The following is a 15,105-nucleotide window of genomic DNA, read 5'->3' as shown; positions in this document are numbered from 1 at the left end:
TAGTACACATAAAAAAGATAAAGAAAAAATAGAGTTAATATTTTGGTATTTGATCATTTTAAGCAAGATAAATGCAATAATTATTAGTTTAATGTATTAATTTCACATAACTCTGATCTAAGTCACTCTCACACTCACCCATGTGCCCGCGTGACCACCTCTATGGATATCTCCATCTATCGACTTGTTTCTTACATTCACATTTGTTCTTAAATTTTTTCGTAAGGAAAATGTTCATCCACATTGAGACTGACTTCTGAGTCTTCCCTCCAGATTATTGTTTCCACATTGAGACTGACTTCTGAGTCTTCCCTCGAGATTATGATTTCTCACTCAAATGAATACAATAGAAAAAAGCAATTGAATGCAATAATTATTGGAGTCACTGGTCCTCGCTTACCACTTGCTATTGCCCAAAGCTAAATCAATCATTGAGGGGAACCGCCATTGGTGGGTTTGCATGGACAAACCTCACTTCCTTCATTAATTGCTTTCTACTTCACTGAAGAAGCATTACCCACATCCTGTCTCTCAATGCTGCTGCTCTGAGGTAACCAATCAACCTGTTATGATCTAAGACTTAAACTCTGTTAATGGTACTTTCACCATTAATACTCAATCACAGGTTACAACTATGGCTCTTTCCCCATCTTCACCTTCAGTTATGGTTCTACTCTACTTCGTCCTTTCCTGGACGTTCTTGCTAGGTGGCAATGGCAATGGTGTTGCGGTGGCCGGAGCTTCTCGATCGACAGCTCTACGGTTTGCCGCTGAGTTTGATTCTGTTTCCTCTAGGAGGGTTCTTCTCAACAATGGTCTCGCTCTAACTCCTCCGATGGGGTAAGTGTTATGCTCCGATCATGATTTCTAAGTAGAATCAATTCGATTGAATCAAATGTTGTTTTTTTAAATATTTTTTTTTTATTGTCGATCTTGTTGGCTTTGTTCAAAGTGCTTATTGATAATTTGATGGTGATGGATTGCTGATTTTTGTAATCAATGCAGATGGAATAGTTGGAACCATTTTCAATGTAATTTAAACGAGAATTTAATCAAGGAAACAGGTGATGATTTTGATTTGAAGGCGTTTTTCTGTTTTGATTTGTGTACTGTGAGTTTGTGACTGAGATACACATACTATTTCTTTTGCTAAGCGGATGCAATGGTATCCAGCGGACTTGCTGCATTAGGATATGAGTATATCAATTTAGGTGATGATTTTATTTATTTTTTTCGTACATTTCTTTGGTTTTTCGACTTCATGCTTTCTGTTTTTGACATTAATATGTTCTTGTTTCTATATGAATTAGATGATTGTTGGGCTGAACTTGACAGAGACTCTAAGGTAAATTTGAATGTCCTATTTCCTGTCTAGGATGTCTATGAAAAACAATTGTATATTAAATAATTTCCATCAAAATTTTCAGGGTAATTTGGTTGCTAAAGCTTCAACATTCCCTTCTGGTATTAAGGCCCTAGCAGATTATGTTCATAGAAAAGGGCTTAAGCTTGGAATTTATTCGGATGCTGGGTAAGTTTATACACTCACAGATCATCATAAAATACTTCCTGATCTTTCGTTTCGATTGTTGCGATTCATTCAAATGCTGCAGCTGTTTTTCTTTTCTTTTTTGGCTGAAAGAAATTTCACTATCAACAGATTCAACTCTGTTTTAGTTCAATCTTCTTTACTTAAATTATATAATTTCTTCAGGATCCAAACTTGCAGTAAAAAGATGCCTGGTTCCCTTGGTAACGAAGAACAAGATGCAAAAACTTTTGCCTCATGGGTATTTTTTGCTGTTCTAGTCTACACTCTTAAAGCTTAACTCATTTAATTCTTGTTTATAATGAATGATTTTTTGCTTAGAAACTGATATATACATAATTGTACAGGGGATTGATTACTTGAAGTATGATAACTGTGAAAATACTGGTACAAGCCCAAAAGAAAGGTAGGATTAGCTTTCTACGTTCAAGTATCAAAATTTTCAAATGACTGCAACAATTCCAGGGGTACAGGTATCCAAAGATGACTAAAGCTTTACAACAATCTGGGAGACCCATACTTTTTTCATTATGCGAATGGTTAGGAATCTTTTATACACACAAAAAAAATTGCTATAGTTGTTCTAATGCTTCTCCATTCTAAAGCACAGACCGAGTTCCTCTCTTAAACTTTTCCTCATGTAGGGGACAAGAAGATCCAGCAACTTGGGCAGTAAATGTAGGAAATAGTTGGAGAACAACATCAGATATTCAAGATAACTGGATTAGGTAGTGAGCATACATTCGATCATCATTTCTGGAAACACTTTCAGTTTTTCGGAAAACTGTCTACACTATTTGATTAGTCCCTTTTGTCTATCTATGAATATGCCTGTACTGAAGTACGATCTTTCAAGTCCAAAATACTTTCTTTAGCAAGAAACTAATGCTCCTACTTAATGATTACAGCATGACCACCATTGCTGATCAGAATGACAAATGGGCTTCTTACGCTAAACCAGGAGGATGGAATGGTAAATTCATAATTGTAGCTCAATATGATAATTAAACACTGGCTGGCTGGTTAGCTTGTCGGTACTTAGTAAAGATTCGAAGGATTAAATCAAATCAAATGCTGCATCTGATTAACTTATTGTCAAACAATTTCTTTTTATGATGATGACAAAACAACTTTCTCTACACCCTCAAAACCCTTTCCCTTTGGCTAACCTCTCTAGAAGAGTACATAAATCCCAGAAATACTCGGGAAAATAATCTTAGTTATTTCTTTTGTTAAGATCCCGACATGCTTGAAGTGGGGAATGGAGGGATGACCACTGCAGAATACCGTTCTCATTTTAGCATTTGGGCACTGGCAAAAGTAAGTACCGTTGAGTAGAATTTTTCAGTTCTAGTTTAGATGGAAGACCTTAGGATATGTTCTATAGGTCGTTGTACAATTGTGTCATTGAGTTCTAAAGCTTTAGTTCAGATAGGGAATTCCTTGTACTATATTAGCACATATTTGGAATTCAAGTTCGTTAAATAACAAGGTGGGGTTGAACATCTTATGTTCCTCAACTCGTGGGTTGAGTGTATAATCATGTGCTTCGTAAAATATATAAATCATGTTACAATCGTTTCCTTTCTTTTCTTCATATACGAAGGCTCCATTGCTGATTGGATGTGACATCAGATCAATGGACAACATCACCATGAAACTGTTAAGTAACAAGGAGGTTATTGCAGTTAATCAGGGTAAGTAAAAACCAAACTGTTTATGCTAATTCATAGAGAATTGTGAAAAAGATAACCAAAAATAGTAATGATTTCTCTCAATGAAATGGAAAGTTTAATTGTTAAGAATATTTAGATGCATATTAGGTTGCACCCATCTTTCTACGCCGAGGAGGCACTCAAGCATTAACTAAATATAACATTATGTGCTGCCATCTAAAAGTTTTTTATCCAAGTAGATAAGCTTGGAGTACAAGGAAAGAAGGTCTATAAATATGGAGACCTCGAGGTAATTTCTCATCATCTAACGTATTCCAAAAGGAAACTAAAAGAGAAAGAAAAAAAGGTAAAGTTTCTACTTTACATTAACTTTTCTACACAAAACCAATGCAGGTTTGGGCAGGGCCGCTGAGTGGTAAAAGAGTCGCTGTGGTTCTATGGAACAGAGGTTTATGGCGAGCCAATATCACAGCATCTTGGTCTGATATAGGTTTGTGTTCATCAACGACAGTTACTGCTCGAGACTTATGGCAGGTATTATATGAATTATCTGGTAACTAAATCCACCTTTCAAAGTTTTTATGGCATTGGGTTTCATATGTCAAAAACTAATGTTTAAATTTTTATCATATTAGATAGTGATTTAGTTCATATACTTTTAAATTTATAAAACTTGTCACTTAATCTTAGTATGTAACCATTTAGTATCTTTCCTCATTTTGTATTGATTTAGTCTATGTACTCTAGATAGATGTTGTATTGGCTTAGTATTGAAATGATTATATTTATATTACGTATGGAGATTTATAAATTTATTCAAAACCAAATGTGATTATAAACTACAAACACTAAATTGTTCTCTGATGCTTGGTTTGATGAAAATTGTTTTTTAAGTAAGCACACGTTTTAATAAACAAATATGAACTCTGTCAAAATTGAATTTATCTATTTTATACGAGTGTATATAATTCGTTCATCATTCAAAAGAGCTGTTTTTTTTCCTTTTCCCTTTTTTACCGTTCCTTCTTCTTCTGACTAATTATTCATTCCTAACAACAGCATTCCAGCCAGGTGGTTCAACATCACCTTACTGCTCAAGTAGACTCTCATGACTGTAAGATGTTTGTTCTCACACCTCACTAATACACCTCTTTTAACCATCATGGATTGGTTTAGTAGTAAAAGGGGAGACATTGTCTAAATAACGTTAAGCTCTCGACACACAGAGATGTTAAAAAAGAATGTATACTTAATACACCTATTTGATGCATGTATCTCTTTTTACCAACTTATTGCTTTCACCACACTCTATCAATGACTTTCTTTTATTGTTTTCTACCTTGCAAGTTCCAACTATAAGAATGCTCGTAGTTTAGCATCTTTTTAAGATAGAATTTTAAATAGTTGAGGGTGTTGTTTTCATTACTTTTTCGAATTTGGAATGTGATTTAGTGAAGTTAGATGTAGAAAATGATATTTGATTTACTTAGTCATGTATGGGAAAATGAGTGGGTTTCCCCCAAAATACCCTAATGCTTACATGTTATTGGTTTCTTAGTGTTGCAAATAGTATTAAATTTCTGCGATATCTTTGTCGATATTTCTACGTTTTCATGAGTTTGATATCGGAGAGGTAAATATATATTTTCGTTTTATTTTATAAAAATCCACAAAGCATAGCAAAATGTTACTAACAAAATAGTGTATAAACAATAGATATGTGACTTTATCTAAAAATTATAAAAGGTTAATCTATAAATTTAAAATTTTTTAATTTTTCTTTCTTTATATAAATTTTCAAGAATATCTATTTTATCAATATTTTCCTCTAATTTTCTTTTTTTAAAATCAAGGTCGTGTTATTTTTGTGCATATCGACATCTTAAACCTTATAAAAATTGTGTTTTAAAGAAAAATCTCAAATCTTCTTAGTAATACTAAGCTAAAGTTATAATTGTCCCGACCTTCCATTAAGGATTGAAAGTTTAAATGTCTAATCCGCCGTATAGAAAAACTCAAATTAGAGGATATTTTATGTCCCAGAAATTTAAATAACTAATCTATTTCTTTCTCAAACCAAATGAGTTATTGTAATAATTATTATTTTTGGTCTATCATGATTTTCATAACTGGTTCACATGATTAGAGATATTTATTAGTTCACAAACAAACAAATTAATGAGACATTCTCATTCCTTCATTAGTTTATCGACTAATTCATGAATTGTTCAACGGACGAAGTAAACTTTTTCAAGATGCACTATCCTTGTTCTTAATTTCTCATCATCGAAATAAAATAATATTAAAATATTCTACAAAAGGAAAAAAGTCTTAACCGTTGATTCCACACGTTTTCAAACTCTTTGTCAATCTCACGGTTGTAAAGACATCTATTGAATAAAATTTCGAAATCACACATTCTTAAATAATAAGCAGGGCATTTTTTTTACCAATATACCATAAACAAAGTCAATGTGGAGTCTTACGAAATACCTTTTCAATTGCATTGGCTATTGCTTGACAATGATTACTAAATATTGTTTTGAAGTTGACGACATTCTATTGCTTGTAGAAAAGCTTCGAACAACCAAATAAATGATCATGTTGTCTCACAAATACAAAAGAAACAACCAAATAGGATATTTTGTTTATTATATTAAAGTCTAGTTTTTCTTTTATCACGTAAAAAGTTATCACAATCAATCAGATTTTAAAAATCCTACATTATAGACATATATGTCACCCAGGTAAATGAAGAAAATTTTTAAATTAAAGGAATTTTTTCAAAAATAGAAAAATTTGACAAATTATTTACCCTCTATAAAACAAAATGATAAAATTTATTACACTTAATTTTCCTATAAGTATAAATATTTTGTTAAATGTTCTATTTTTTGAAAAATGAACGAGATCGTGTGAATAAATGTACCCTTATAAATGACACAACATAACACAAATAAACAAGCACCAACAAACGTTTACGGAAAGAATAAGAATAAACTTTAAAATAAGAAACAAAATCGTATTTAGTCAACATTAATTAGACCATCACATAACCAAAACTCTTTTTTTTACTCTTAACCCAAATTTATTACATTGTAAATTCAAAAAAAAAAAAGTAAATAATTTTTTTTATTATTTATCATATCACAAATTAAAAAATCAATATACACTCTGCCCAGCTCAAAACCCCAACTTGCAACCTTTTTTCTTGAAAACTTTCGATCCAAACCCAAGATGTCTATAATTTCCTCCAAAATTTTTCTATATTTCATACAAAAACGTTTCTGGTCCTACGTTGCCTTTAGCGTCTGTTTCCACAATTGAATTCCTAAAGAATTCATGTGGGCTTGCTTCAGAATCTCCTTCTTCCGCTCGTCGAAAGCTCCAAATCGATGAAAAAAACTCCCAGAAGTACGAAGCCGTTATCGGTTTCTTGCAATCGCATGGATTCGAGAATTCACGGATCGCCAAGTTGGTCTCGAGACAACCTTCGGTTCTTCATAACAAAGTATCCACCAATCTGAAGCCTAAATTTGAGTTCCTCCAGGAAATCGGGTTCGACGGTCCTTTACTTCCTAAGCTAATTCTATCAAACCCTGTGATTCTTGCAAGGAGCTTAGATTCTCAATTGAAACCATCATTTTTTTTTTCTTGAAGGAAATTGTTGAATCGGATGAAAAAGCAACTGCTTCTATTTGGCGTTGTTCGTGGCTTCTAACTTTTAATTTGAAAGGTATTTTAAAACCTAACACTGATTTATTGGTCAGGGAAGGAATAGCTTCTAGGAGTATAGCGAAATTGATTGTAAAGGAGCCTAGAACTATAATGCAAAAGGTTGATAGAATGATTCAAGTAGTGAAAATGGTTAAAGAATTGGGCATTGAACCAAAGTCTGGTATGTTTGTTCGTGCACTTAAAATAAGGTGTTCAATGAGTGATTCAAATTGGAAGAAGAAAATAAATGTTATGAAGAGTTTAGGATGGTCTGAGAAGGAGATTTTTACAGCATTTAAGAAAGAACCAAAATACTGGTTGTTCGGAGGAGAAACTGAGGGATGTTGCAGATTTCTGTTTCAACACTGCAAAGTTGGATCCAGAAACTGTAATTTCTTACCCTACGTTATTCATGAGTGCACTGGACAAACTCCGACCGAGGTACAAAGTTCTTGAGGTTTTGAAGGTGAAAAGTCTTCTTAAGAACATTAAGATCCCTCGGATGCTTGTAGGAGGGGAGAGAGAATTTGTGGAGAAATATGTTGTTAAACATTTGAATGAGATCCCAAATATGATGGACATATACCGGGGCAATGTCACAACCGGAACCAAATCTGTTCTATAGGATTGGAAAGTTGTAAGTTAATAATCTTCTTATAGTTTAAATTTCAGCATCCGGATCTTCAAATGGGAGAGCATTTTTGTTATTATTAATAAGCCTACTGTTTGAAAGAACACCGCCTCCTTAAGATTTTCATATGGGGATCTCTCTTTTTCAAGTGGGAGAGTTCTATTGTTATTCCTTCCAATTTAAGGCTGTTGGCTAAATCTATTGCTGTATATTTCTTAATGTTGCTAAGTATGTATAGCCTAATTCTGGTTCCGATGACCTTGGAATGAGAGGCATTTTGTTTTTCCCTTCCTAGTCTTTCGGACATGTAGGACTAGTATTGTATTTAAATGACCAAAAGAAATGGCAAGCATTTTTCACTATGGCTATTGAGAAGTTGCTCTTGCACATTGTCGTCTTCTACATCGTGAATCAAGTTTTGTGTTGGGCACATACGCCAGCCAAAACAGACATTATATATTCTCTTGGATTGTGGATGAGTTGTGCTTACTCCATTCCATCATTTTGAAGCAGAAGCATGAAATGGTCGCAAGCAAGACATAGTACTCATTTTCATCAACTCAAACAGTTTGTTGGTGGCTCTCTCTCAATTCAATGTTTTTCTAAATTTTACAATCACCCAGCGTCGAACCATATACATAATCCCTAGACCAATAGGCCTATTTTCAATAAAATTCCAGGCCTCTTTGATCTTACCAGCTCGACCGAGAAGGTGGACCATAACACTCTAGTTATCCATTGAAACCTCCAATCAATAGTCTTCTTTAAAAAAACAAAGCTCTTGAATAGAATCTCTATTAGAAAACTGGTTACTTTTAAAACAGACAAATCAAAGTACAAAATTAGATGTATCTGTTGATTAAGTGGTCTAGTTTCAACTCTTAAACCGTATTATAAAACACTTTTGATCTTTAGACTTTCATAGAAGTAACAAATTAGTTGGTAAATTTTAATTTCAATGATTTAGGACATGTTTGGATTGACTATAACAATATGCCTATTTTTTTTTTCAAAATGATTTATTTCAAATCCACCCTTATTCTACATATGTTTCTTATATCGTAGACAGTTAATTAATTACTAGATTAATTATTGGATAGTTGTTCACGAGGCAGAACCCTTGTTGCCTGATTGGAACTTCCTCCATATTGCTATCAATGTCTTCATGTCGCATGACTTCTTAACATTACACCATCGAATCCTTAATCCTTTGCTTGTTGTGTAGTGACACACTGACAATACCAATATCCACTAATTGTAGTTTCCAGATACGGTTGTTGGTTGACATCTCTTCTAATTCGTCGATACGAGAAGCAAATTGTTGTGTGAAGGAATCAATATCTCGACATAAGCGAAGAGGCAGATCTTGTACCATTCCACTAGTCGTAAGAAATTGGCATGCATTTTGGCTTCCAAGACTCTTTCATAGAATTCGAATAATTTCTCCAGCACCTAAAAAGCCCATAGGAATGTAGTTGATGCTCCCACATTCATAGCATGAGTAGTTAAAGCAAGTGAATGATTTGAAATTCGAGTGATTTTACATAATAAGACTCGTATTTATTGAGTTCATAGTGGTATCTCCCATTTCAAAAGTCTCTCAACAGCGGAAGAATGAGCGTACTCTTGGGTCATCGTAGAAACATAGATAGGATCGACGACTGAACCAAGAACTCACTTTTCTACAGCTTTTTCTTGCACATGTTTACTTGCATCACATACACAAAGTGCACGAACGATAGAAAGTGAATTACGATAAAGTTTGAAATACATAAAATAAAATAAATTGTTAACTGAATTTGAAAGGCTAAATTGTAATTCTTAACTATTGTCCTTAGCCTAAATGTGTAGAAGTTGAAGATTTATTAAAGCTCCATCTTGAGTGGATATAAAAATAATTTCAAAATTGGTTTTGCGAGCGAGCGAGGGAGGGAGGGAGGGAGGGAATCATCTTTCTCCTAAGAATTAATTAGCGCGAGAGTTTCTGAAGAACAAGGAGAAGAGCAGCTAAAAGGAAAGAAGACACGAGGAAATGTCCGTGTTACATGGCGTCGGATTAGGGTTAGCTTTTACGAATCCCAATTCCACTTGCAATTTCCATTCTAATACAAGATTTTTCCCACAATCCCTCGCTTCAGTCCCTGAATTTCATCCAATTTCGCTTCGTTCTCGTGCATTGCTTTCTGAAAATGGCGATGATTCTAAGTTTGACGCTATGAGTATTTCTACACCGACTACAACTGATCCTAAGAAGAGCTCTGGAACCTCTGCTAGAAGTCGTCGATTGCTTAAGCTTCGTGAAGAGAAACGCAAACGAGAACATGATCGTCTCCACAATTATCCTGCTTGGGCGAAGTCTCTCTCTCTCTCTCTCTCTGTGTGTTCTTTTTTCTGTATGATTGTGTGTTGCGTTTTATTTAATTGTTGGTAATGAAATTGCTGGGAAAACGACAGGGTGTTGGAAGACGCCTGCAAAAACGATGCGGAATTACGTGCTGTTCTTGGCGATAGCATTGGCAATCCAGAGGAGATGAGGAAAAAGGTATATCAGTTTGGCTAATATTCATCTTCTTCATTTGATTTTTTTTAGTATCAGTTTGTTATGATTGGATACATCTCCTGTTTGCACATTTCTTGTTGTGTCGTTTTTTCAACTCTTTGTTCAGAATTCTTTCGCTTCTGTTTGAGCGACGATAAACCTTATCGCTTCCGTTTAATGTTTCCTTGATATATTCATCAGTCGGACGTCTGAGAAGATAAGATTCACCTTATGATCTTCTCGCAATTACGAGGATTAAGTAGGACCGTTGTTATAATATATCTTGTTGTTATAGTTGAATATGGTGCTTACTGTGGGAGACTTGGAAAGTTCTAGGTAGTGATTTTATCTCAATGAGTAGCGTTTTCTGGATAAGCAACGGGACTGTTTTATTAGTTTGTCGTTTCATAAGCCGCTCACTTTACTTATATTTCAGTATTGGCTCTTCAAAACATTTGGCTGGAGAAGTTTCGTCATGTGACTAATTACTCATACAGATTTTTTTTTGTAATTAAACTTATTTCACATCTATCGTCAATCACAAGCTGTTAGCTTCATATTAGAGTATTAAAAGCAGTTTGAATCTCATTCTTGAACATTTGTCTGTGATTACTTTCACATAGAACTGATCAACAGAATAAGCTTCTTTCTGCGAGGTATCAAACCAGAAGAGAAAAGGCTTCTAGATTTTTTTCATGTAATTCCTGTTAAATAATGCTGCTTTCTCATCTTTGGGCATAGTTACATCTTCCAATGTGATTGTAACAGGTTGAAGATAGAGTACGGAGGAAGGGTAGAGATTTCCAAAAGTCTAAAACGGGTTCCATCCTTGCCTTCAAAGTCAGCTTTAGAGAGTAATATATTCAATAAATGGCCCCTTATTCGTTTTTCTGCCCTTTTCTGTCCTCGCTAGTATAACCTTATTTCTGGTGCCAAAATCAAAGCTGGATCCTCCACCATAAAAGAAAAGATTTCAACTCATTGCCAATTTCATTTTGTTCTTGCAATCGGCCATTACTCTTTAAATATGATTATGTTCTTTCTCAATTGCTCAGGTTTCAAATCTGTTTTGAAGAAAATATTTAAGACCCAAAAGTTGTTGAAGTCATGGCTGGTTCAGCACAAAGTCTTATTTAAAGCAGCTGTATCTTAAGAAAAATGTTTTCATTGTGGCTTCCATACGCAATAGGATTTAGTTTCAACTTTGGGTTTCCTAAATGTGCTAGTCAGAAATTTTTTATTCATTAAAGAATGGTTGGATATTGTTAATGCTCTGTGGTTCTTATCCTGGTTAAATTTCTCGTCTCCTGAGATATTTGAGGCTGAAATATGCATTCTGGTTGTTGGTTAATCTATTTACTAACGAATGTACCAGTAAACTATATGAAATATATTGATAGGGATGCTGATTATAATTGAAATTTTGGATCGTGATTAATTTATACGTCAATTATTATATAATCACTTAAAACCCCATAAACTAGTTTTTCTTCTTTTTGGAAAATTTGGTAGTAGTTCAGTGCAAAACTGAACAATCCCAGGATACAGGTATTCTGGAGTTTTGCTATACATTTGTCCTTGTTTCTTGATTAACTGGTTTTAAGGTATAACCATTATTTTTTATGCACTAGATATATGTACCTGTTTGCTACGTGTCTTGGGAAATTTTCAGTCATCCTTATGCTGCTAAGTGCTAATGAAGTGAAAATTGTTAGTATTGCCATTGATGTGGTGATAAATTGTTCATTTAACTTTTCAAACTTTCAACTTTACCATTTTAAATTATTGATCATTCTTTTTCCCTCTGTTTTGCTGCACAGCTTTAATCCTCTTGATTCCTACATATGGTTTGAGCTGATTGGATCACCAACTGATCGAGATGTTGATCTTATTGGCAGTGTAAGTTAATTCTTATTGCTGTAGAACGAGTTTCTTTGTCAGAAGTATTATTATACTTGAGCTGCTCAAACTTTACAATGACCATATTCTATTGTCCCCCATTCTCTGTGCATCCATGAATGACTTTTAAGTTGTAGTTTATATTAGGGTAATTAGAATGGATAGCAATTTTTAGAATAATTATTAACTATGTAGCAATATTTTTAAAAAATTGCAAATATAGCAAAATCTATCGGTGATAGACTTCTATCGTTGATAGACTTCTATCGTTTATCAGCGATAGACCAACATTTGTTCATGGTCTATCAGTGATAGACTCCTATCATTGATAGATTTTGATAAATTTTGCTATATTTGCAATTTTTTAAAAATGTTGCCATATACTTGATTATTTTGAATATAATTGTTACATTTGCAACTATCCCTTTATATTACTAACATTACAAGTAATCGTGCAGATTATCCAGTCATGGTATGTCATGGGTCGATTGGGGGCCTTTAACTCTTCAAATTTGCAGGTTACACCATATATCCTTGAACCTACTTGATTTATAGTATACTTTGTTAAAGCGCTTTAACGATCTGAAGTCAATTACTCCTGTTTCCTCACCTATTACACATTTATGAATTACTTCTTTAGTTATTCGCTTTATTTGTGGATTGGAAAGAGGGAAAGTCTTTCTGCCAGTTTCTCAATAATTTCTACATGACATTGTTTCTTGTGGAGATAATGCTTAGCTGATAAATGTATTGCACAACTATTTAATTAGATTGTCGACCTTATATGGTTGAAATTAGTTACTCTGCTTTGGACGTACTCTTGATCACTATCCACTCATGCTCAGACTACTGAAAAACGGAACTATGGTCAATGTTAAAAGCATCTCTTTTCTTGTTAAAGGAAATAACACGTTCAATTAATGATGAATTTGGTTTATTCGAAGGCTGTTTATATATGGCTCCAGCGGATGGATAACCCAAAAATGGAATTACCTGTTTTTTGAAAAAGATGTCAAATAACCCTTTGCTGACGTCAAATTCGAGTGGGATTATCAAAATGCACTCGCTCATATGCGAAAAAACAGTCTCGTCTAGCTTTCTTCTATCTCGCTCAATCTCTCTCAGTCTCGCACGGTTGGTGTCACTCTCGCCCATCTCATTTGGTCTCGTTGTTGTCGTTCAATCTTGCCCATTTTGGTTTGTGTCGCTTGATGTTGGAGAGATGGTCAGAGAAGAAGAAGAAGATGCCAGAGAAAAAGAGAAAAATGTGTGGATGCTGGAGAGGAACGTAGGGAGATAAGAAAAAACTTGTGTGGCGGCTGGGAAGAAGGATGAAAGAAAACCCTGAATCAATATTGAGAGTAATGCTGTAATTCCACGCGAGGATGACATCATTGAAGTGGTATTTGATGTTTTTAAAATATTTGGGTCATTTGCCATTTGAGATTCTAAAATGGGTCTTTTAGACAATTGAATCTTTATATATCCTACTACATTCTTTTCTATCCTTTTTTTCCCTTCCTTTTTGTGTGACACCCAAAAGAAAGGGATGGTTAAACCAACCCGGTTGGTTAGGTGGTTAATCTGCAACTTCTTTACATAGTGACCGCTGCGGGAATTGCAAAATTGTTGGATTCAAATTTTTTGTTGTATTAAATGCAGCTGGCGAATTCATCCATGGAGTACAATCCTGTCTACGATGCGGATAAGGGGTTTAAAGTGATGCAGTCATCATTTCATGATATCAGTGATGTTGAGTTTCAGGACAACTGGGGCCGGGTTTGGTAAGAGTTCTTGAAATTAATTGTACTCTATTGTTCAATGCTATTTCCTTCCGTCTCTACTATGGAATTCAAACAAGTTGTTATTATGTTGTTGTATAATGTGTGGCAGGGTCGACCTTGGTACGTCTGATTATTTTGCCATCGATGTACTATTGAACTGCTTGACTGTTCTAAGCTCAGAGTAAGTTCAACTTTGTCTACTTTGTATTATACTCTTTAGTTACGACAGCTTCTAGACTATAATACACGAAAAGTTTTAGATACTCTCTTTATCTAATAATGATAAACTTTGACGTGCAGATATTTAGGCATCCAACAAGTTGTGTTTGGCGGACGTCGAATGGGCGACTGGGAAGAAGGGATGACAAGTCCTGAGTATGGGTACAAGTCTTTCAAAATCTAACTTTTACTTTTAAAATCCTGTGTATATATAATGCCTAAATCTTCATCGTTTAAGTTTCTGCTATAATATTAGGAATTTTTTAGGAAGATTCGAACTTATAGATAGATCTTCTAACTGCTAACACATTTTTATGTCAGTTGACAGGTATATTTGCTTGCTTTAGCAATGATAGGAAGCTTGTAGGCTTTATTTCAAGTAGTTTGAAAATTTAGAATTTAGTAAATTTGAAAATGGCCCACACACATCCTTCTCCTCTAAGAAACGGAATACCAATTAGACGTGAGAATCATTTTTTTTCTAATATTGAAAAAGTAGTCAAGTTATACTCGATGAGAAATTTCATTCGTATGTCTCACCCTCATCATAAGGTATGCCAACCTCGATTTATTAGGAGAAAATAAATGTTTCACAATTAACCACCTAGAGTAAATCCTTATTCCCTGACTTGAATTAAAAGAAAAATGTCTTATAGGAGAAAAAAAATGTGGTGAAACGTAACCGACCATCAAGAAAAAAAGATAACAGACTTTCATCCTTAAAAGAAAAAACGATCCTCTTTTAGCCTAGAGAAACTCCAAATATTATCGATATCCATGAAAATTCTTTTCTTCTTTAGTACAACAGTAAGGACTAAGGAAAATATATACCTAAAACTTTATAGGAGATGATGGTGCATGCTAAACATAGTAGTACATGAAGTTAAGTTGAACCTCCAACCTCAAAGAAAACCAAATAGGACTCAACTATGCTCTTTCTTTGAATATTTTGTAAATCTGTATTAAATAGAAGGTTTGGATTTAATCTCCTTTGAATGACTACTAATGATAGGTATTATAATTTTCTTGCCACGTTACAAGTAGTATTCCAACTCGTTTAAGGCAGAATTCTACCAAAATTCCCAATTCTT

General features: G+C 34.1%; 2 protein-coding genes across 4 annotated transcripts; both read left to right on the top strand.

Annotated features, from left to right (window-relative positions):
- Window positions 1-93: 93 nt before the first annotated feature.
- LOC103488794 (alpha-galactosidase 2) lies at window positions 94-4,563 on the top strand. Of its 3 annotated transcripts, none has more exons than XM_008447689.2 (16): window positions 94-550; window positions 626-840; window positions 1,006-1,064; window positions 1,155-1,211; window positions 1,311-1,345; window positions 1,428-1,531; window positions 1,715-1,790; window positions 1,897-1,955; window positions 2,023-2,088; window positions 2,194-2,277; window positions 2,458-2,522; window positions 2,787-2,869; window positions 3,156-3,246; window positions 3,465-3,514; window positions 3,619-3,759; window positions 4,285-4,563. In XM_008447689.2, exons 2-16 carry the CDS (start codon window positions 635-637, stop codon window positions 4,366-4,368), a joined length of 1,260 nt encoding a protein of 419 aa, XP_008445911.1. In that variant the 5' UTR covers window positions 94-550; window positions 626-634; the 3' UTR covers window positions 4,369-4,563. The 3 variants fall into 3 exon arrangements, with proteins under 3 accessions (XP_008445911.1, XP_050947283.1, XP_050947282.1); XM_051091326.1 differs by having other exon boundaries at window positions 301-550; window positions 708-840; XM_051091325.1 differs by lacking the exon at window positions 94-550 and having other exon boundaries at window positions 557-840.
- Window positions 4,564-6,967: 2,404 nt separating this feature from the next.
- Window positions 6,968-14,393, top strand: LOC103488796 (uncharacterized). Its single transcript, XM_008447691.3, has 8 exons — window positions 6,968-9,928; window positions 10,028-10,115; window positions 10,881-10,966; window positions 11,933-12,011; window positions 12,470-12,529; window positions 13,674-13,795; window positions 13,905-13,976; window positions 14,096-14,393. Exons 1-8 carry the CDS (start codon window positions 9,606-9,608, stop codon window positions 14,196-14,198), a joined length of 933 nt encoding a protein of 310 aa, XP_008445913.2. The 5' UTR covers window positions 6,968-9,605; the 3' UTR covers window positions 14,199-14,393.
- The last annotated feature ends 712 nt before the right edge of the window (window positions 14,394-15,105 follow it).

This window comes from Cucumis melo, chromosome 10 (assembly GCF_025177605.1).
Source record: "Cucumis melo cultivar AY chromosome 10, USDA_Cmelo_AY_1.0, whole genome shotgun sequence".
NCBI classification, from domain to species: Eukaryota; Viridiplantae; Streptophyta; class Magnoliopsida; order Cucurbitales; family Cucurbitaceae; genus Cucumis; species Cucumis melo.
Note: the sequence above shows the minus strand (reverse complement) of the source record. Positions and strands in the feature narration are given on the sequence as shown.